The sequence below is a fragment of the Myotis daubentonii genome, chromosome 12 (genome assembly GCF_963259705.1).
Source record: "Myotis daubentonii chromosome 12, mMyoDau2.1, whole genome shotgun sequence".
Lineage (NCBI taxonomy): Eukaryota > Metazoa > Chordata > Mammalia > Chiroptera > Vespertilionidae > Myotis > Myotis daubentonii.
This window is the reverse complement of record NC_081851.1, coordinates 48918084-48941610: the sequence shown is the minus strand read 5'-3', so window position 1 is coordinate 48941610 and position 23527 is coordinate 48918084. Positions and strand designations below refer to the sequence as shown.

At 38.1% G+C, this 23527-nt stretch overlaps 1 protein-coding gene and 1 long non-coding RNA gene across 3 annotated transcripts in view; one reads left to right on the top strand and one right to left on the bottom strand.

Moving 5' to 3' along the window:
- Nucleotides 1-23527, top strand: part of LOC132213349 (uncharacterized) — a 345325-nt gene that overhangs the window by 198300 nt on the left and 123498 nt on the right. The gene's annotated exons all lie outside the window — the stretch shown is intronic.
- The window catches only part of EFEMP1 (EGF containing fibulin extracellular matrix protein 1), a 66188-nt gene that overhangs the window by 41498 nt on the left and 1163 nt on the right, over nt 1-23527 (bottom strand). For both annotated transcript variants that reach the window (XM_059659777.1, XM_059659776.1), the window contains exons 2-4: nt 23212-23299; nt 18114-18162; nt 17532-17942 (exon numbers count right to left, since the gene is read on the bottom strand). In XM_059659777.1, the coding sequence (XP_059515760.1) occupies nt 17532-17942; nt 18114-18162; nt 23212-23292 (541 nt within the window). In that variant the 5' untranslated portion in view covers nt 23293-23299. The remainder of the gene's footprint in view (nt 1-17531; nt 17943-18113; nt 18163-23211; nt 23300-23527) is intronic.

Here is a 23527-nt window from a genome sequence, read left to right as displayed (position 1 = left end):
TTCATGACCCAGGGGATCACTTCCACTCTCTCCACAAAGTCCTAACTGGCCTCTGCTGCAGCAACCAATCCTTCCCCCGGACTCCTCCAGGGCTTTTCAGTAACCACCATTGACCATCGGTTACACTGGAATGAGGTTCTGAACTAGGGCTTTGTTCACTTGAATTGTTGAACTGAATTATTTGTAACATTTAATTTTTAAATTCTGACCTTAATCTACCTCTTCAGATAGATTGAAAAGTCCTTGCAAGACAGGTGGTTTGTAGGCATCTAGTACAATCTGAACATACATTAACTGAATGCATCGATGTATGAACTGATGAATAAGTGACTAAAAATTTAACAAATGAATGCATGAATGGTACAGATTTAATAGCACACATGGAAAAATATATCCTAAATTTATATTCACAATCTGGGTTTAGTGAGGGAAAGAAAGGCAGAGTTCTTTTTTAAAAAAATTAAATATATTTTTATTAATTTCAGAGAGGAAGGGAGAGGGAGAGAGAGATAGAAACATCAATGATGAGAGAGAATTATTGATTGGCTGCCTCCTGCATGCCCCACACTGGGGATTGAGCCCAAAATGCAGACATGTGCCCTGACCAGGAATCAAACCATGATCTTCTGGTTCATAGGTCAATGCTCAACCACGCCAGCTGGGCGAAAGGCAGAGTTATTAAAAGCCAATGCTCTAGTCTAGATACTTAAAGTATCTTTTAATGCCTACATGGCAAAAAGTTGTCGGTCCAACCAGAATGGCTGGAAACAGGCTATTTTGGTTCCATAATCCCTCTATTGAGTACTGTGTGTATGGGAATTTAAGATCAGCACAAAGTTATGGCGAGAACTTGGTCACATAGTTTTTCCCTTCCACCTAAGGAGGGTTTGTGACTTCATTCTTTGGGAAGTGGACTCTCCTCCAAAGCAAATGCCCAATAGGGGTAAGTCAGACCCAGTCTTCCTCAGAGAGCATGCACCAGTTCTGGGGGGGGGGGGGAGTCATTGCTGAGATATATATATATACACACACACATATATATATTCATTCTTCTGAACCATTTAAAAGATCAACCTGGTTTCAGTTTAAATTTTTTTTTCTTCAAAATAAACCTACATGGCCACTTCTTCAAATTTGTTCCAGATGGATTTAGTCATAGAATGATTGATTATCCACTCAGTTGTGAGCTATGTGGTTAAGCTCAGAAATCTACAACAAACTGGTTTGGAGCCGTGTTTCATGGTAAGTGGCAGAAAAGATAATCCCTAAACTGTCATTTTAGAGTTAGTGATGAAGAAAGAGGAATTTAGTGGGGCTACTTATGTCAAGAGAATGTATTAGTAAATAGATGACTGGATATGAGGAAATCTTATGAGCATAATGCTTTTTCTCCCTCTGGACTTCCCAGTGAAGGGAACCAGATATGACTGGGAGCCCCCCTGAAGGCTGCCCTAGCTCTCACTGCCTGCTTCATGGACCAGACCAGCCTCCTCAGGATGCTCCAGGCCAGAGGCCAGAGGCTAGAGGATGGCTTCTACCTGGCGGTCGAGCCACCCATTTATCCTACTACCCACTCCACAGGTCTACAGAGGTTTTATTATTAGTATCAGAGACACCTGTGCAAATCTGGAAAATATTTCTTGGGGAGGGTGAACCAAGGAGAAAATAGACATAATGTTACATTATGTACTTTAAAAAGCAATTTAAGAACATTTGGTTCTCTTCCATGTTTTTAAAGGAATAAAAAACCTTTCTTTGGGTTTTACTTATTCCTTATAATAGTTATATTAGCCGTTATTCTTTCCCTTTGGTCAATTCACAATCTGACTACTAGAATATTCTTGAATGGGAAATTGAATGTGGCTGGTGGCCTTCCCTCCATGTCACCATTTTACAGGTCTTCCTCTGCATGATTCAGTTTCTTGGTTTCTACCTTCTCTAATTTCCCCATTTCGGCTAATTTATCGTTCCCTTTCTCTTAGCGTGCTAGTGTACATCCTTATTGCCTTCTGGTTGAAAAACAAGCCCCCTATCAAGATACCTACTCAAAATCCCAAGAGAGTTCATGTTGGATTTTCTGGCTTCTGAATTTGTAACTATTACACAACCTATTTATTATAAACTTAGGTTGTGTTCAGCATGTGTCTTCTAGTAGACTTCTGAGGCAAAAAAAAAAGTAAACACTATTAAACATAAAAAAATGATGATTGTAGGAGCAGGCTTTTGAGTAGACTGTAGGAGGAAAAATGTGACCAAAACAGAACATAGATTTCTATGGGAGAGATGGAGAACATTTTCCATGATTTCCTAACAAACAAAATATCACAGATGTCTAGGACAAAAGTTAACATGAAGCAAGAACAGTTTAAATTTCTTTTATGTAACAGGCATGTGAGTACATGCTAATCTGCAAAATAAAGAGAGTTTTGTGTTTGCTCATAAAGCTTTTGTTTCCTGGATATTGTTTATTTGTAGAGTAGAACAAAGGAGGATTTTAATAAAAAGAAGTTTTAAAATCAAAGGATATAGTCATAATTATTTAGGAGTGGTTTTGGAAAAGATTGATAGCGTTTTAGAAGTCCTAGTCCATGAAGAAGAAAAGGGTAAATTCATATAAAAGGAGCTGTGAGAAGCAGCAAGGTTCTTCTTTTGGACAGTAGTTTGCCTGTTTCAACCACACCCATCAGGCTGTATATCTGAATGAGTCATCCAGTCTCCTACACTCTTGGGGAGGTGGGTGCATTTTGCTTTTTAACTTAAATTTTGCTTTTTGAAACTATTTAAAATTCTAGATTTAACTCTAAAGATTTGGTTGGAATCAATTCAGGGGGAATTTTAGTTATGGATGTGGTAGGCAGCTTTTGACATGGCTCTCAATGATCCCATTCTTCTGGCATCCTTGCCCTTGAATGTGGGCTGGATATAGTAACTGGTTCCTAATGAACAGAATATGGCAAAAGTGATCATTTGTCACTTCAGTGGTTAAGTTACAAAAGACTGTGACTTCAGTCTCATTAGTACTTTCTCTCTTGCTGACATCTTCTCCTGCCCTTCACTTGCTTACTCTAATGAAGAAGACTGCCATGTTGTAAGATGCTCTTTGGAGAGGTGTATGTGGCAAGGTACTGAAGGAGGAAAAGAGGCAGGAAGTGAATCCTGCCAACAACTATTAGTGAGTGAGCTAGGAAGTGGATCCTTCAGGTCAAGCCTGAAGACAGCTGCAGCCTTGGGAAAGACCCAAAGCCCAAGGACTCAGCTCAGCCATACCTGGATTCCTTACCTAGAGAAACTGTGAGGTAATACATGTCTGTTGTTTAAAGCCCCTACATTTTAGGGTAATTTTTTAGATGGCAACAGATAGCTGGCTCATAGATCTCCCTATGTGATAGGTAATAATGCATAAGCTCAGAAAAGACTGATTGCTTTGACTGTAAGCATAGTTTGAGACTGAGGCTGAAAAAAATCCCAAAATGTGAAATGAACAAACTCCTAAACTTTAAACAGATTGTTCTTTGCTGAAAGGTACTCATGTTCCCCAATGACAGTAGGAAATCATTTGAAATCAAGGAATTAATAATAATGAACCTATAACATTTAGTGTTATCACCTTTACATTTTAAAGGAGTTTAATGCATGCAAAAAGTATATTTACATACCAAAATAAAAATAACTCCTTTCTAAGCTAGGATTGAAATGGAGTCCTGGGCTGTGGCATGAATCATAATAATTACCCAAGTCATTGCCCAGGGAAAGGACTCCAGTGATTTAGTCCAGACTTCTTTTAGCAAACAACCAGCACAAGGTGTGAACTGTTTTGTCAATAAAGATTCAGGTTCTTAGAACTGTCTGCTTTTTGTTTCTGAGTCATTAATGCTATTATAATCACAGAATTCACCTGCATTTTTCCCAGTGCAGATTTTAACTTGTTCTGGCATGCTTTCCTGATAAACCATTTGAAAGACAAAGAACTACTAGCAACAAAAACAGCTGAAATTCTAGGCATGTATCAATCAAGAACCATATAGGCTTGTAATCTAGACAAAGTGCTCTCTCTCTCTTTCTAAAATTATGTTGAATAAGAGGTGGAAAGGACAACTCATTTTTCACAGCTGAGAAACCAGAGGCCCAGGGAGATTAACTGGCTTCATATCATCAGAATCACTTAGGGGATGACGTAGATAGGAACCTTTGTCTCTTGCTGAGTTTCATGGGGTTTCTGCCACTCTTTGCTGCCAAGGACTACTTTCTGGGATCCTCAAGCACTCAAGCACTAAAAACATTCCACTACATGAGAAAATTCTATTAATTAAGAAGGAAGGGAAATATCTATGTGTTACAGCTGTAGTTATTACAATGGAATTTATATCAGAGAAACTGAGTATGTAACCGGAGGAGAAAAATATATTTTGGGGGAAAATACTACATGCAAATCTAATTCTATCCAAATTATACCACATTTTGCTAAATATAGAAAATAGAGAATGAGGAATCACTAGACCTATCAGCTTCTTGTCGGGAAGAACAAACTGTGAGCTACTAGGAGATGGGCTCTGTATGTATCAACAAACTCTGGGAGATTGTTAGAAATGTGGAATCTTGGGCCTCTCTCAGACCTACTGATTCAGAATCTTCATTTTAATAGGACCCCCAGAATATATGCATATTCATTAAAGTTAGAAAAGCACTGGTTTATCACACAGAATATATAGGAAATTCTCCAAAACATATTAGTCAAATGAATCGCAATGTAAAAAACTCCCATAGTCAATTTTGTAAAAACAGAAAAACTGATTTATTCAGGTGTCATTTTTTCTTTTTCCTTCATCAGTTTTCTTAGGGAAAAAATGCATTTATGTGTACATACATAGGTGGAAAGTGGTATCTCATACCATTTTATGAGATACTGCAGTAGAACCTATTTTCGATTAGTACAGTCTTATGCTTGCTCAATGTGCTTTACTCTCCTATCTTGCTCATTTTTTATCTTCCAGTTCCACTCTACATATTTTTTTCCCCTGCCTCTCATTCCTCTTACAGCTTGCTGTTCCCATCTCTCAGGGTAAGAATTAGTTCCTAGATGAGAAAGATAGTGCTCAGCTGTTTGCTCTACTTTGCGTTTTCCTCCACAAATGTGTGAATACATTCTTGGCCTCTACCCTAACAGGTATTCAATGCATTTTTGTTTTTCCTTAGATGATTGATCTTTATACCGAGTGATGTGTAGTGATGGTAGGTGGTGTTGAGGAGAGAGTGTCACTGTTACTTGAGTCACTCAGCAGAGGAGCCAGGGAAGTCCCACAGCTGGCTTCACAGTTTCATCCTAATAACATGTGGTATATATACTTAAAATCAATCAATGGGCAAGCAGTATTTAGATAGTGAATTTTTAGTGATGGCAGTTGCCCAGTTGTGATCTTTGTGGTTGAAAGGTTCACCTAACTATAATGGAGAAGAGGGAAAGTGGTATTGCCTTTCTGCTGAGTTAGTTGACATAATAGTGATGTGTCATCTATTAGAATAATGTTTAAATGCAGCTCTCCAAATCAATTGCAAAGACTAGGTCTGAATTTGAATGTACACTGATTCTTCTTTTTCTAATTCGAGATCTACACTGAGAAATAGGCAGACCCATTGCTTTCAGTTAGTTTTGTTCACTTCTCAAGACCTTTCTTGATTTTTTTAAGTTCATGAGAAAATTGAAAAAATATTCATATTTAATCAAATAATTCATGTAATCTTCCTTTTTGCAGACTTTCTTATTTTCTCTTGTCACTCTAAACTGTTCCCTAAAGATGAGACCAGGGAACTGTATATTTTACAATACACAGTTAAAACCACTTTGTAATAGATTCATAATACTTTTGTTAATTCGTAATTCTGCCTACTCCTAACTTTGATATTATGGTCATATTTTCCAACAATTCTTTAAAACTCTTCATCAGAACCCCAATACTGCTTGTGGCCAGGTTTTTACAATGACAACTAAATAGCCCAAACTCTTTTTCTAATAGAGTGATATTCTGATAGTCTATTTGGGGTATTAACCACATGTGATAGCTTGTTTTATTGGAAACTATTGTTCTGGCATGTTTATACAATCAATTTTTCTGATTTAAACTGAAAAATCAATGATAAGATTTTTTAGTTTACTTAGAGTTGATTTCTAATTTACAATGGTTTTGCTATTTAACATTTTTTTTGAATGAGCTATTTCACCAAATAATCTTTCCTGGTTTTTCAGAACAATCATTACCTGCTTGAATTGCGCCACAATTAAATTTATTTTTTTTTTACTTAGCTTCTATTTTATCATTAGCTTCCCCCCACCCCCCCATTCACTAAATAAGGGAGGTCACGCAGTTGAAGTTCAGAACAAAGCCTTGCATCTTTGCCAGACTGTTTGGGAGGATTCTTTTCTCTGGTTACCTCCCTGGATTAGGGTTCTTCTGATAAGCTAGGTTGTGAACTATTTTTACAAAAAGGGCCCACAGTTTTTACTGGGAAAGTTTAATTATTCATGAATGACTAGAAATTTCTGCTTTGCTTGTTCAGTGGCATTTTATTCTGGGCTATCTCCTGACTAATATAATTTACTGAACTCTGAGAATGAAAGAGCTTGGGGATTCAATATCAGCCCCAAATAAGTTATTTTCTAATCCAATCTATGATGGTGTACCTAAAAAGTTTTGTTAAAAATTCAGTTGCTCATTATAGATTACAGAGGTGGGTCAGGATGGAATCCAGATAAATCTTTAAGAAAGATTAGTAAAAAAAAAAAATGGCCAGGATGTTGCAGAAGTGTTAAGGCAAGATAGCCTTAGAGATTATGCCTTAATACCTGCACTTCTATTTAGTGGACCCTTTCTAAATTCTATCTAACAAAGTTTTGTTGATTTAATTGTGTAGTAGCTGTCCAAGGTGCCCTATTCTCTTGTGATAGGTAGAATTTAGAAAGCAGTTTCTAGTGTGGAGTTTATGAGAATAATGAGAGGGGAACTGTGTTCTGAACCATTTTAGAAGCTTTATCGGCTTTGATTAGTTTAATTTTGGTACTTGTTACTTTCCTACCAAAAATAATGGCACGCTCTGTGATTGTGCACCTCTGTATATATGAGCATGAACTTGAGTGGGTATACTGGTATGTGTGTGTGTGTGTGAGTATTAATAGTTGGAATAAACTATATCTAGGCAAGAATGGGTATATTTAGCTTGCATAGACAGGTATCTTTTAACAACTTCCTTTGGAATCTCCTTTCCTATTTTAGATGAGGTATATCTGATATCACAAACTGCTCAGGTGAGAACATGGATAAGGAGAGAAAAGAATCTTACACAACAGTGTCTCCTTAGACCTTAGTTACAGAAAATAATGATTAGAAAAAAGTTCACTGGTGGGTTTTGCAAAGTCAAATGATGCTGATATCTAAATTGCTCACATATTTTAGGAGAATGATTAAAGTTGATCTAATTCTCTAAGAAGGCTCTTGAAATCAACAACAATTTGAAAGATTAAACAGCAGACTCTGAAAAACAGACATATACTGCTCTTTCTAATTTTGGTGTATTAAAAGATATTGAAATATTTAAGTTTTTTCAGTGAATACAACAACAATGTAATGGCATGCTTGTTTTGTGAGTGCACGTATGAGAGGAGAACTTGCTACAAAGTATTTCACAAGTGAAATCTAACCAATCACTGTTAAACAAAATTTGTGCCCTAATATGGGTTGTGATAGACCTGGTCTCCAGGGTGGACACTGAAGAGGACCCCTGAGGTTGTTTCCCATTTTGTACTGTGTTTCACACCTGAACTCAAAGAAGTAGGATTAGATTCCTTGCAGCACACACAGATCCTTAGAGTGCAAAACTTATTTCACTACAGTCCCTGGAGCTTTTTGAGATTTAACTATATTTGCACAAAGGTAGTTCCAATTCCCGTCATGATTCTCACTTTAGCTGAGCATACATAAAGCTATACACTTAGCTCTTAATGGTTTTCTCTAGTTCCATTCCCTACAGTTCAAGTATAAGCTAGTTACCAGTTCTCAAGGGGTCTTCAGTAAGCTGATTTCTTTTCCCCGGACCCCTGGGGTCTAAGGATTTCATTCTCCCTTCTCTAGCAATTCAGCTCTTCCTACTTTGGGACTAGCTAAGAACTGAGCTTCTTTAAGTCACCTACATCCAACTAAGTGACTTTCCTGGATTCTACCTTTTAGCATTTGAAAGTAGATTTTGAAAGGATAATTTCTGTCCTGCAATAGAGGGAAATGCCCAATATAGATTGTTCTGATCCCTTCTTCCTTTCTTACTCTTATTGTGTAGAGCTTTAAGTGTCCTGCATTTCTTCATAATATCAGACAGCTCACATAGATATTTACCAGCCTTATGATTATTCGCTTCAAATATCATAAATATTAACTTTTCCCCAATTCAACTGTATCATCATTATTCACCATTAGATTTTAGGAAGGATATATTTGACACAGGGATTCATTAAATGGCTTGCCAGAGAGTTAACAGATTTTAAGTATTTCCAATTACTAGTCTTGCTCTAGGAATAACAGCAACCTGTTTATTCACCAATGTTTATAAAAAACCTAACAATTTAAGACATAAAAAAATAGACTTTATAGCTTCTTCTTTCAAATGGATTAAGCTTCAAGTGGGAACAATATCTAAGCCTTCCAAAATTAATGAGAAATTTGAAAACATATAGTTGGGAAATGTACTTTATATCCGTATGGTACTCTATGGCTGATTTTCAAGGGTAGTTTTAGAACTCACAGTGAACTCTAAGCCTGCATTCTCTGATGATTAAAAACCATTCATTTATTCATGTTCTGGCTGAGTGGCTCAGTTGGTTGCAGTATCACCAAAAGGTCTTGGGAGGTTTTGATTCCCAATCAAAGCACATACCTAGGTCAGAGTACATACTGGTCAGAGCATGTAATAGGCAACCAATTTATGTCTCTCTCTCTTCCTTCCTCTCTCTCTAAAATTCATAAACATATCCTTGGCTGAAGATTAAAAAATGAATAAAAACCATACATTTATTCAAACACACATACATATACCTATACACACCAAACATTTGCTTAGTGCCTATTCATTAATAAGTAAAATGGGACACAATTTGAGAAAATATTTAGACAGAGCTGGTGGAACACCCTAGTGTTTTGTTGGGGAGTTACTGAAGATGGAACTTGTAATAGATGTTTTCTGTGTAGTGGCTCCGTATCATGTGTAATTTCTGATTCGGTCTCTCTCGCCTACCCACCCTTGCTTTGTTAGCATTCCTATGAGCAGCACACTACTTCTGGGGGACTTTCCTGGGAAACCACTATTAAGACATACGGAACTTGGACACAATGCTGCTTTGTGTTGTTCTGCTTGGCTACACAATGGTTACTTCCTCTGCTATTTGGACCTCAGTTTCCTCATCAGACCTTCCAATTTCCCCTTATCATCCTCTCCTAAATGGGCCATTCTAGGGAGGAACCAGACTTTTGCTCTTGACCACATTTCTGGGGACATATGTGGGTTTTTTTTTCCTGTCCAAATATGGATTTTAGCAAATTGTAAGGCAACCTATGTCACACACTATTTTACTTCTCTTTTTTTGGCAATTTATCATGTACTTCTTGTGAGGTACCATGTCTTTGCTTTATTGAACTGTTCATTTCTTTTATTGTTATTTGCTAACTCATGGGTCAATGATGCAAAGTTCCATAAGGATTATGACTACTCCTTCTTTCTACTGTGATTCTATCAAAGTGCCTTGCAACAGAAAGTGGTTCTCAAACTTGATCAAATTTATTGAACACTAACTGAATGGTTTTGTATTCTGTTTGATCAACTTCACTTGCAGTATTGCCTGGTTACCCTTGACTAGTACAGATGTACAATTATTTTAAAGGTAGTTCAAGTTTTAGAATTTGAATTAGCCCCAATCTCAAATTTTTACTCTATTTAGTACACATTTACATAACATTGATTCACTATGTCTCCCTTCTTTTAATCTGTGGTCATATGATATTGATGGCAATAAGCCATCCATGCTGCTGCCAGTATCCTAGCACTCAGCCTTCCTTTCATGTAATTTCTTCATTTCTTTATTAAATGTTTACAAATCATTTAGGTTCAAGCTGAAAGCCTGCAATTGTGGGTAAATGCTTGCAATGATAGCTGTTTTCTTGTGCCAGTATTTGAACGCAGTTTTCTTGATCAGTTTTGTTTTTGAGTGCGCAATTTGCAGTTACCTCCTGGAAAATGAAGAAGGCTAATGAATTTCAGATGGGGCGTGAATTACTTATTTGTACATTCATGCAAAGTCAAATGCATTTGTGGCAAATTTTGTTTACTCTGGTTTCAAAGAATAAAATTGTGCCAGTAATTCAACAAGTGCAAAGGCAACCTTTACAAATGGGGCAACTTGTTGATTTCAGAGAAGAGAGTCGGAGACTTTCTGGTGGGGAAAGAAAGAATGAGCTAGTACCAGTGCACATTCCTGAAGTCACCCAGGCTTACAATTCTACTCTAATCTGCTTCTTTTTGTTTCTATGAGGAGGGGGAATTCATTTCATAGATTAAGTGTTAACTGATTTTAACAAGAATCTTCTTGTCTTTGGTGGGAAGTAAATCTTTGATTAAGTTTAAGTTGAAAAGATACTTATGTGAATATTCTTCTAGTATCTGATGATATTCAATAGAGTCTAAATAGAATGGGATGTCAGCTGTGCAGATGGTATTTTGATAACCAAAAAATGCTTTAAACACAGTCAAAATCAACCTCTTCTTTTGTTACTCATGAACTGAACCTCCAAACAGCATTGCCTCATCTCACAAGTTTATGCCATGAGCATAAACAGTCTGCCTATGGAGGGGATGGGTATCTCTTTACACCAATCATATTACCATACCCATAACATAGCTTAGAATTTTACCTACTGACAATTTAAGGGCAGTTATAGTATTTCACATTTGCAGGTTTTATAGAGAGGTCTAAGATCTTGTTTTCCTTCTTTGCCTTTTCCTCTAGATTGCACTTACTATGTCCTTGGTTTAGGGATAGAGTCCTAACCAGATTCAGTAGGTCTGATGTGGCCCAGGAGTTTTTGCATTTATAAGTTACTGGATGATGCTTCTAGCTTGAGACCACACTTAGGGAATCATTGAGTTAGGTGGTAATATGGAATAATCTTTCGTGGAAGAGTAATCACATTGATCTCTCCCATTCTTCCATCTCAAATAACTGTCATTCATTTTTTTATGAAGGAATTTTAAGGATACCTTCTGACTTGCATGAATCAGATTCCTGTACATAGTGTTCACAAATGTAGATTAAAAATGAGTCTTAAGTTAATTAAAGATTCAATGACTACAATATTTGGTAAGTTATGAAACATTGCTAGATTTTTCAGGAGGAAATCAATCATTTCTATTACACTGCATCAGCTTATTTAAAAAGGAATCAAGCTTTCCCTATAAACTTAACTCCTATCTGTTGATGGGCTTTAGAGAATTTTCAGGTACTCAAAGGTAATTAACAACTAAAAACAACAAAGAACTGTAAGCAGGCTAAATACCCATTTTACTTTCTGCTTGAAGTATTTATTTTCTGTTAATATCATAATTGACTTGATTATAGTGTTCCTTTTGCAAAATATCTATTTTCTGAGATCAAAGCTCTTTGGGAGGAGACTGCGTAATTATATGTAACAGAAATTAAACATTTCCTCACAAACTAACAAAAGCAACCAGAGATTCTAATGACATTAGTGAGGATCAACAAAAGGGTAGCATTTGGAAGTTGTTTGGCAATGACAATGCAAGGTATGCTGAGCCAATTGGTTGCACTATAATTTACAAATCCTCTTCTGGATATGAGATCATTGAAGTTTCAAATGAAAGAAGTATGAAAAAGATGTTCCTAGCATCTGAGAATCTGTATATGTTAGTTCAAGTTTCTCTTTTTTAAAGTGGATGTATAGAGAATAACTTTTTTTTCAAAATAGTATTTTAGTTATCCTTCTGTTTTATGAAGAAATGTGTGGAAGATAATAGATGGTCCCCAAGAGGTAGTTTTTTAACCATGAGTATAATTTTTGTTCCAAAAGGCATTTTTTTTCCTTCTTAGGTTTTTAATTGCTTCTGTGTCTTAGATGATAAAGATAAAAACAAAATAAAATAATTGAAAACATAGTTAAAATTTTTAAAAGTAAACATTTGGGGGAAAATTAATTGAAGCATGGTATTTAATTGTGTGATAAAATTTTTCCCTGCAGTAATGCGGTAAGATGAGCTAACTGCTGTATGACATGTACCTAAGTATGTAGGTACTGATGTCTAGGTATCCTACACATGTGATCTAGAACAATGTGGAAACAGCTCATGGATAGATTGGCAAGTGGGAAAAGAAAGGCTCTGTCCAGCATAAAAATAAATGAGGTTTAGTTTTTGAAAGTTTAAAACAAACTTAAAAAAACAGTCCCATTGGACAAACAATACCTTAACCTAAACAAAAAAGGCTGTAATATTGGGACTTTCTCACTCTTGTCTGTGAAGTATAGGAGATTTGATTATTGGGGGTGTGCTGGGGTGATCAGCCATCCATTTGCCCAGGACTGAGGCATTTCCAGGGTTGTGGGGCTCTCAGTTTTCAAAACAGAACAGTCTCAGGTAGACAGGGATGGTTGGAAATTCTACGATATGTTTTCGCCTTATATAATACAAGCCGGGAACTGCATTCTGGATTTGGTTCATAATCAGCTTCATTAAGCATTTGTAGTAAGTTCTTTTTTTTAAAAAAAAAAAAATTTTTTTATTGATTTCAGAGAAGAAGGAAGAGGAAAGATCAGTGATGAAAGAGAATCATTGATCAGCTGCCTCCTGCACACCACCCACTGGGGGTCAAGACTGCAACCCAGGCATGTTGCCCTGACTGGGAATCAAACTGTGAGCTCCTGGTTCATAGGCTGACGCTCAACCACTGAGTGACACTGGCTGGGCAAGTTCAGTTTTTGATGGAGCAGTTTCTTTAGCAGGTTAGTAATGATACCTATAAATCCTCAATAAGTTTAGTAGTCGATTAATTACTAGTTATACAAAATAGCCTATGTTTAATTTTTCAAAAGTTCAATTATGTAAACAAATTCCTTCAAATTGGGCAATCGATGTCTTCTCTTGTCAGTTCCCAAATGCTTTTTTCCCCCCTACAAGAATGGGACTCTTAGAAAGTTGTATGTGATTAAAAATCCTTTCTCAACTTGAACTAGTGATTTCTAACTCCATCTCCTTTGAGGAAGATTACATAGAGACTATGCACTTAAGATGTAGAAACATAAAGTTAGTCATCAAAGGTCCAACTCTCTTTTGGAGGAGATGAATATCTGTTGTTTTTGAGGCAGATGATAGCACATGGAGTAACTATTAATTTATAAAACTTTACTTATCCAAGACTCCAGGTATGTAACAATGACATGATCTTCATGTAATTATAGAGCTGCCACCTGTCATTTGAAATTGGAATAGCTCCCCCAGCATTATCATTAATTGACAAAAATTACATGAAAAAAACCTGTTCATATGAATTGATATTTTGATGTTATGTTGCATTTTAAACCCCTTGTTTTTGCACAAAATTTAAAAACTCTGGAAAATTTTAAGAAAAGGAATAAAAGGAACGTGTTTTCACAAAATATTAAAACATAGACAGCTGGTTAAATATATATTTATAAAATAGAATGTATTTAAAAATATCTGGTGCTATTTAAATTATTAGGTGTCACCTATGATTGGTAATAGTGCATTCAAAGGCACAATTGACTTTAATGCTGAAACAGTACAGATTTCAGCCATTACATAAAGATGTCCTCAGCTTTAAGTTATGTAATGATAAATTGTACCTGTTGAAAAAAATATGTGGAAAAAAGAAATAATTTTAATACAAATATGACTCATCTGGAGGCATTCATTTATTCTAATATAGTAACCATGGTAAATGCATTTGGATTACTGGACATAAGTATGCATCATTTATAAGGGAGTGGAGATCTTTATTAAAACAGAAGGCTCCTCAAACTCCACAATGATGTCTGTAATAGAGGTCCACATTATTGTTTTAAGCAGAGATCCCCACTATTTCACATCGGTTATAAAACATTATTTTGTGTTGCTGGCCTGAAATGAGAATGTCATACATCTGTAGGCAATTAGAAGAAGCTGGACTGCATGTTTGATTAGCTCAATAATAAATGAGCATAAGTGTGACTCGACTTGTTAGTCAGATTCCCTAGACAGATTATCCTGTTGTTATCATATGAAATAACCCCCTTTTATCAACAATTAAGTAAATCCACATTTGTGGTCACTTTTTAAAATCTGTGAGGTTGGAAAATCCAACTTAAGTCGTAAGTCAGCCAAAAACCTTTTAACCCTGCTTCTAATTATACAGATCTTCCCTACCCCCTCAATCCCAAGTTGTAGAAATTGGTTGAATTATGCAGAATAGTTTGGGAAATACCCTGTGTACAACCAATAAGTATATAGCATCTACCATAAGAAAGGCATTTACTAATTTTAGCTTATTACTATACAAATTTCCCAAAGAAGTAAGAATTATAACTGTTTTAATATGTGAAAAGTAACTTCTTTGTAAGATAGCCTAAATCTTTTTTTAAAAAAAATATGTTTTCATTAATTTCAGAGAGGAAGGGAGAGGGAAAGAGAGATAGAAACATCAATGATGAGAGAGAATCATTTAATGGCTGCCTCCTGCATGCCCCACACTGGGGATTGAGCCTGCAACCTGGGCATGTGCCCTGACCCAGAATCGAACCGTGACCTCCTGGTTCATGGGTTGATGCTCAACCACTGAGCCACACTGGTTGGATTAGGCTCGATTTTTTTAAAGAGAAGATCTCATTTTTATTATTCACATATTACTATACAGTTTCTACTGTAACCAATGAATGTTGTAAGTTCTGAATATATTTTATTCTAGAACTTATTCATTTGGTTATAGGTATCATTTTTGAATTCAACCACAATTATCAATGATGGACTATAAACTACTTTAGGAAATAACCCTTCATTTATTTGAGTGTTTTTTTCTCCTAAGTACCAGTGAAATATACATCTGAAGTATAAAAAATAATTCAGCATATAAAAGTCATACTTAAAATATTTCAGAAAAACATTTCAGTTTTAGGAAAAATATCACCAAACCTTCTAATATAATTATATATTTCAATAACAAGTAAAATTGGTATCTTAAATAGATGCAGGTATTTTTTAAATCAATATTCACTAACACACACACACACACACACACACACACACATAACCTCATGAGGTTATCTCCTTGACAAAATCCTAAACTAAATATCAGAATATTAAGCAGATGCTGAGGCATTCATCATCAATATTGGAATTCTGACTCATGACAGTAACACAAAACAGATGTTCATATGATGGGCTCTCTGGAAAGTGACACCATCACAGCTCTTGTTGTGGGGTACTTAAAACTTGAACACAAAATATCTATATATATATAAAACCCTAACATGCAAATAGAACGAATGGTGGAACAATCGAACAACAGAACAACTGGTTGCTATGATGTGCGTTGACCACCAGGGGGGAGTGTGGAACATGACGGGCGTCAGCAGCAGGTGGCAGAGGGCGGAACATGGCAGGCATCGGCTGCAGTGGGATGGTGGAGCAGGTGAGTGAGGGCGCCAGACCAAGGCAGGGTGCTGGTCACTGTCATTGGGGCAAGCCTCTGGTGGTTACTGAAAATTCTTTGTTACTGCATGCTGCGGTCCTGCCCGGCACTCGCACCTGCTGCCGGCGCCAGCCCCACTTGCACCCGCTGCCAGCACCTGGCGCCGGCCCTGATTGCTCAGCGCCATCAGCAGGTGCGAGCGGCAGCTACACCCCCGATCACCCCTCAAGGCTTTTCCACCTCCCCCTGCTCCTGAGGGGCAATAGGGGCCAGCAGCCACTGCTCGCACCTGCTGCCAGTGACAGCCCCACTTGCACCTGCTTCCAGTGCCGGAGCCGCCGCTCACACCCACTGCTGGTGCTGGCCCCAATTGCTCTGCACCCTCAGCAGGTGCGAGCAGGGCCGGCACTGTCAGCATGTGGGAGTGAAGGCGGTGGGAATGGGGCTGCCGGCAGACAGGGGACCGGGGGCTGAGGTGGGAGGGGCTGGGCAGGGGCACAGAGGATGGGCCGAGACCTGCCCCTGTGCCCACTGCAGCCTCACGGCCCACAGTTCCTTTCAAGGTGCACAAATTTGTGCACTGGGCCCCTAGTAAAATAATAAAAGTCAGAACATGATAGATTTCCATTTAAAATCTACTACCTCTTATATAAGAGATAAAACTCAACACTGGTGAATGAGGGACAGCATCCCAGGAGACCAGAAGATGCTTTTTTCACTTAATGCAGCAGCTAGGTGATCCCAATTGAACTCCTCAGTGTTGAGGGAGGAAGGTGCTCTCTTCCTCACTCGTGAGTAGGTAGAAGGTAAGAACTCCTGGCCCTTTCCATTGACCAATGTGTCCCTGGCATTTATGGTGTAATAGGAGGTCTACTCAGTTAGCCCTGCAATGAAAAAGGAGTCTGGGACTCCTGTGGCCTAGCTCAGTAACACAATCTCCACATCAAGCAGAGCTGAAAGGGTTTGTCAGGTAGGAAGAGGGAAACAATCCCTTAGCATAGTCCAGTTAGCTACTATCCTCCTATGTATCTTCAAAGCCCAAGATTCTTATTGCTTTGCTAGCATGAGTCTACAGCTATTTCTAGAATACACAGTGATGTGTACTCTTTGTGACAATAAACAGAAAAACACAGATAGATGGTGCCATTTCATATGCGAAATATGTTCAAATGAGAGCTTTAAAAGACATGTGAGTATGAGTGGGGGAAATGGTACTGAGAAGCAGGAGCCCCATTTCTTTATCCCATAATATGGAAAAAATGTCAGTGGTAAGTTCAATGAAAAGAAAACTTGAGAACCCATAGGGGGATATTTACTAGTATGGAGTAGCTTGGCAGAACAATGTCAAATTCCCATGGATAACCTGACTGCTCCTTCTGACAGCTGTAACTCTGGCCCTGTCTGCCGGGTCTTAAGGCTGGCTCTGCACTCACCATCTGTGTGACCCTGGGTTTTCAAACTTGACTGCATTCTGGAACCACCTGAGGAGCTTTAAAAAGTGCTGATGCCTGAGATTGTTATTGAATTGGGCTGGGGTGTGACTTGAACATAGAGGAGTTTTAAAGGCTCCCAAGTGACTCTAAATATGTGCAGCTAAAGTTGAGAACCACTGGTGACCTCTCTGAGTCCTCATTTGTAAAATGACGACTATGCAGGAAGCAACTACCTTTTAGGATTATCGCAGGCAAAGCATTTAGCACAATGTCTGGCACATGTGAGAAGCTGTCAAAAATGTGTGAGTTGTTATTTTCACCACGTGGTGCACTTGGGCAAGAACCTATTTGTTAGTAAAAGAAGTCACGCTTACCTTGGCAGATGTTATGCTCACTCTGCTCATAGCCTGTTGCACACTGGATCCTGTGAGAAGGGTTGGTGGGAATGCGCTGAGGGTCAGCTGGGTTCCGTCGGATAACAAAGTTATTTCGGCCAGTCTGCACTTCTGGACCTGCAACTGCAGCAGCACTGGCGACATAACCAGTCCCAGGCACCACTCCACTGGATGCCATGCCACTGGCTGCTACACCCCCAGCTGCACCCGAGGTTGCAACTGCATTTGCAGCTGCACCCACAGTTTCGGCTGCTGGTGTTTCTTGCTGAGGCTGTTCATTATTGACAATAATCTGGGCTGTTTTAGGAAGGCAGAGGTATCCTCCATAGTGGTTGACACATTTCATTCCACCTTTGCAGGCATCTGGGACAATGTCACATTCATCAATATCTGTGGTGAATAAAAAAATAAGTCAGGAATCTTCGTAGGGGGAAAACTGAGCATGTACATATATGCTCATCTATTTTTTGGTATAATACAAACAGTACAGGAAGAGTGGCATAAGATGAAGAGTGACACAGAAAGCTATGTTCAGATGGGAAGTCTTTGAAGTTGGCTCACCTTTGCATTGCTGTCTTACAGGATCCCACTCATATCCATCTGTGCATTGCTGTGAAGAAAACATCAAGATGGGGCCAGGAGACAGTTAGTTGGTGTATCCAGTCCCTAGGAAGTCACTCTAAAAGTGTCATTCTTATGGCAACAATCTTTGCACTAGCTTCCTAGATAGATGATGAGATGGGTAGTTTAACATTCTCTAGCTTTTCTTTTCTTTCTTTCTTTCTTTCTTTTTTTTTTTTTTTAAAGACAAATCTATGCATTGTCCTGCTTGAGGCCTCCCTTCCCAATCATCAGCTGCCTCAACTCTACTGTTGTGTTTGATATAATCACCCATGACCATCTTGGAATTCTTCCCTGTCTTGATACTAATTTCCAGTCTCTCTGACTGCTCTGGTCTTTTTTGCTTTATTTGCTTCTTCTTCCACATTGTACATTTTATCCTCCCCCCCCCACCCCCCCCCCCCAAAAAAAAAAAATCCAACTGAGTTCTTTTTTTTCAACCCTTGACTCTTCTCTTCTTTCTCTCTCCAAAGCATTCCAGCACCTGGCTTTCCTTATCATTCCCATTCAGCTGGGTTCAGAGCCTCCCTCTCACCCCCTGGCCTGCCTCCTAGTTTCAATTCCCACAGGTCCTCTGGTTCACTTACTGAACCATCTATCAAGTACCTTCTCACACCATTCTAGTCCCTGGGAATGCAAAGATCATGAAGCCCTTTTCCCTGCCCTCAAGCAATTCATGGGCCAGAAGAGGAGACAGACAGGTAGACAAATTGGAACAAGATGTTAGGTGCCATGACACAAGTATACATGTAGGTAGGAGTTGTGGACTTTGCCCAGGGATATGGTGGGCAAAACAGGAGGAAGGAAAGGCTCTGTGAGGGAGGCCACAAGTGAATGGGGACTTAGAAGAGTAAAGTTGTTAAAGAGGGGATGGAACTGCAAGTAGTCTTGGGTGGGTAGGTATAAGGTTAGAGTGGTAGACAGGGCCAAATCTGGGAAACCTTTCTTTGGGACAGACAGGAACTGAATTCTTACTGAAGGTCAGTGAATCTCACACTGTATTATGGTTAAGAATCACCAAGGTGCTGGTTCCACCCAAAAGATCGGATTCTGGTAGGAGGCCTGGAATCTGAGTTCCTAACAAGCATCCCATATGATTCTGATACAGATAATCTAGGTGCTACTTCTATGTTATTTTACTTTCTATTGAATTTATTGGGGGTGATATTAGTTAAAAATTATATCGGTTTTATGTGTACAATTCTATAATACATCATCTATACATTGTATATTGTACTGTGTGTTCACCACCTCAAGTCAAGTCTCCTTCTAACGCGGTTTATTCCTCCTTTACCCTCTATTACCTCCCTCTACCTCCGTTTTCCTCCGGTAGTCACCATACTGTTGTCTGCCTATGAGTTTTTTTGCTTTTTGCTTAATCCCTTCACCTTTTCTCCCCTCTCCTCCACCTCCTCCCCTCTAACAGCTGCCAGTCTGTTCTATGTATCTCTGAATTTGTTTCTATTTTGTTTGTTAGTTTATTTTGTTCATCAGATTCCACATATAAGTGAAATCATATGGTATCTGTCTTTCTCTGACCAGCTTATTTCACTTAGCAGAGGCTATTTCTTGAGAAAAGAAATATGCGTCAGGAAATACTGAGAACAAGTATAGTAAACAAAAAAATAAATTATTTTAATAGAGCTGAGAGTTGCTTATGCACACAACAGATGCTTGGCAAGTAAATAGCTGAATGGAGACAGAGAGGTCAGTGTAGATATTTTACTGATATCTGAAACTTAGCGGGGAACAACTAAATTTACTTTATCTCCCAAACTAATTTTTCCAAGTTTCCCAAACATTGTTCAAGAAAGGCACTACCACCATTCTTGGGAGTCAGGATTACAATTTTGACATCAGTATTGACTTTTCAAATTATTTTCCTTCAAGTTCTGTTGACTTTGTGTCCATTTCTATATCTACCAATTAGTATAAGCCTTCCTGGCCTCATGAGCAGGCAAGGCTCCTTAACAGGTCTCCATATCACTACATGGTGCACAACAGCCTCCCTGGCAATCTTTCGTGTTCTCTTGGTTATGTTGTTACTCCATCTAAGATAACGGTTCTCAACCTGTGGGTTGCGACCCCTTTGGGGGTCGAACGACCCTTTCACAGGGATCGCCTAAGACCACTGGAAAACACATATATAATTACATATTGTTTTTGTGATTAATCACTATGCTTTAATTATGTTCAATTTGTAACAATGAAAATACATCCTGCATATCAGATATTTACATTACGATTCATAACAGTAGCAAAATTACAGTTATGAAGTAGCAACGAAAATAATTTTATGGTTGGGGGTCACCACAACATGAAGAACTGTATTAAAGGGTCGCAGCATTAGGGAGGTTGAGAACCACTGATCTAAGAGATCACAGTGGCCTGCAGATCTCTCATCTCTCATTATTATCATCTCCAGTTTCTCCCTACTACCCAGCTCCAGCCCATCTGACCTTGTCACCTCTTGGAATTGTCTCGGTTGTTTACACTTCTAGACTTTGATTATGCCAATTTCTTTTTTTCCTGATTCAAGTGCCTCTTCAGCCTTTTTGGATTAATCCAAAGTCATTACTTCCTTCAAGAACCAGCACAGAGTTCTATCTCCTCCAATATTCCACCACTGAAATTAATTACCTCCTTGCTTTTCTATTGCTTTAGCAACTTGTATAACCTGTATAAAAATATTATTTGTACTTGCTTAGGAACTTTGTGGTTTTTAACAGTATCTTCCCAGGGTAAAATCCCTGAGGTTAAGGTCTGATTTTCTTAGTAAACAAATAAACTTAAATTCTTTTGATAGTAATGAGAACTGCTATGCACATAGCAGATACTTGGTGAGTAACTAACTGAATGCACACTATCTTTAATATGGAGGGGGAATGCTATCTTATGGATATGCACCCATCCTTCTGAAAAGTACCTCTTTCAAGCCACGAAAAATGGCAGTTCACTTAAATAATCTGCATGTTAATAGAAAAACTTCAGTTTGTTATAGGTATTTCGTTCCAGTACCTTTAATATGGATCTACTATTATACAAGCCTAGAGTAAATTGAGCTAACCACTTGCTGGCTTTGTAGCCTTAAGCAAGTGAGATACTCTCCCAGACCTTCAGTTCTACTCCCAGCAGAGGGAAGATGATGCCACTTACCTTATACTTTGCTGTGAGAATGAAACGAGATAATGTCTCCACTGTGGGATACTTAAAAATAGTTACATCTTATTCTTCAACCACTAATCATTAGGCATACACAAGTAAATAATGAGAATAGATCTAATCTTAGCACAAAAAGGATGACATATCTGGGAAATCTGTTGTCATAATAGTGAACCCTAGTGTGTAATCTTAAAACAATTGTATTTAATCCACAGGGAACTTTCTCTGCTAAAGATGAATAAGATTTAGTGATTAGCAAAGGGGAGGGAGTATGAAACAAGAAATTATAAAAGCTATAAAATCTTTTATTAGATGAATATGAAAGTGGGTAGCTAATTTAACATTAGCTCCCTAACTTAAACTAAGGTTTAATTTAGCCTGCATAACAAAACATTTTCAGTAGAAGATAAACAACACATGTATTCATTTCTCTTGCTTTATTTATCTTCAGCAGAGGAAGCAATTACATTTACCATTAGGTTAACAAAATATTTATATTAAACCCTATTTTGATTGATAGTTGATTTGAACAACAACAAGGAACATTTGCCAGATGAATACTATCATTCTAGGGATAATATGGTACCAAAAAAGTGATATAATGTTTATTATCAGTAATTGAGATTAGCTCACTTTTAAGAATTTTATTTTAAAAAAATTTCACATTTTTTAAAAAAATATATTTTATTGATTTTTTAGAGAGAGGAAGGGAGAGGGATAGATATTTAGAAACATCGATGAGAGAGAAACATCTATCAGCTGCCTCCTGCACACTCCCCACTGGGGACGTGTCTGCAGCCAAGGTACATGCCCTTGACTGGTATCGAACCTGGGACCCTTGAGTCCGCAGGCTGACGCTCTACCCACTGAGCCAAACCAGTCAGGGCGAATTTCACATTTTTTTCTAAGTAGGATTACTTAATTTTAAATTGGAAACAAGTAAAAAAAAAATGTGTTTTTCATATTCTGATTCAGGACAAATGTCATTTGCTTCACAACACTGATTAAAGAGTAAAGAACACAAAACAGAGGTGCAAACTCACCAGAAGTGAGGTAAGTACCACCCTCTGTCCTCACCACATCCACTCCTGGCAGTGGGAGAGGTCAGATGATATTTTCAATATTTTAGTAAACATTAGTTATGCATACCCATGCACTTAACTAATTAATCAGATATTATCTGGAAATATCAGATATTCTAATTAGAAAATGCAAAATCAAATTTCACACAATGCATTTCAAAACCACTTGAGCAAATTCCACATCCTGGTAACACATATAGTTTATCGCAAGGGCATTTATATGGAGTTATCAGTTATACTATAAATGAATATTAGCCTTTATAAAGTCAAAAAAGGCCACTTACCTGAGAACATAAGTCACATGTATAAATGAGGCAAAGTGCTTTTCTGATGTTTACTGATTTTGACTAAAGTCTTTCTCTACCAGTTTTGGTTTCATCTGCATGTATGTAGGAATCCTGGTTTTCCAATTCCTGATACCCATTAATTTATTGAATGTGTTGGAAACATGTAGCTTACTTTGGTTTTGGTTTTCATTTTAAAATGGTTCTCTCTCTCTCTCTCTTCTCTCTCTCTTCTCTCTCTCTCTCTCTCTCTCTCTCTCTCTCTCTCTCTCTCTCTCTCCTTACACAGATCATTAATTACATTTTAGTCCCTATCTCAATTGGTAATCTAAATGAACTTTAGAAAGGACCACCTGCAATTTACTAGGAATCAAACGTGCACCATGCAAAGGCATTGTTTATTACCCTCTGCGAGTGCAGCCCACATACACTGGCAAGAGTGGATAAAGTCTCCCTTGTGTCACAGAATCCCGCTGAACAGCACTTATCTCAAATTCCATCACCCCTTACCGTGTATGTGATGGTTTCCTCAGTGTCCTGTGACTTGACCAGCGCCAGAGTCAGCATAGTTAGGAAAAGGGCTTTCAACATCGTGAATCTCAAAGAAAACACAGGACAAAGGGATGCTTAGTATCAGTTGCGGGGCAAATAACAAAACTTTAGCTGTGAGGTAGCAAGCAAGAAAGGAGGGCGGGGGGGAAAAGCAGAGGCTCCATGATACCCAACTTCAATCTACTTTCTCAACTCCCCACCCCCTCCTCAACCTTCCAGTGGCCAAAGGAGGCACCAAAGTCTGTAACAGGGCTGCAGAGTTACATTTCACTTC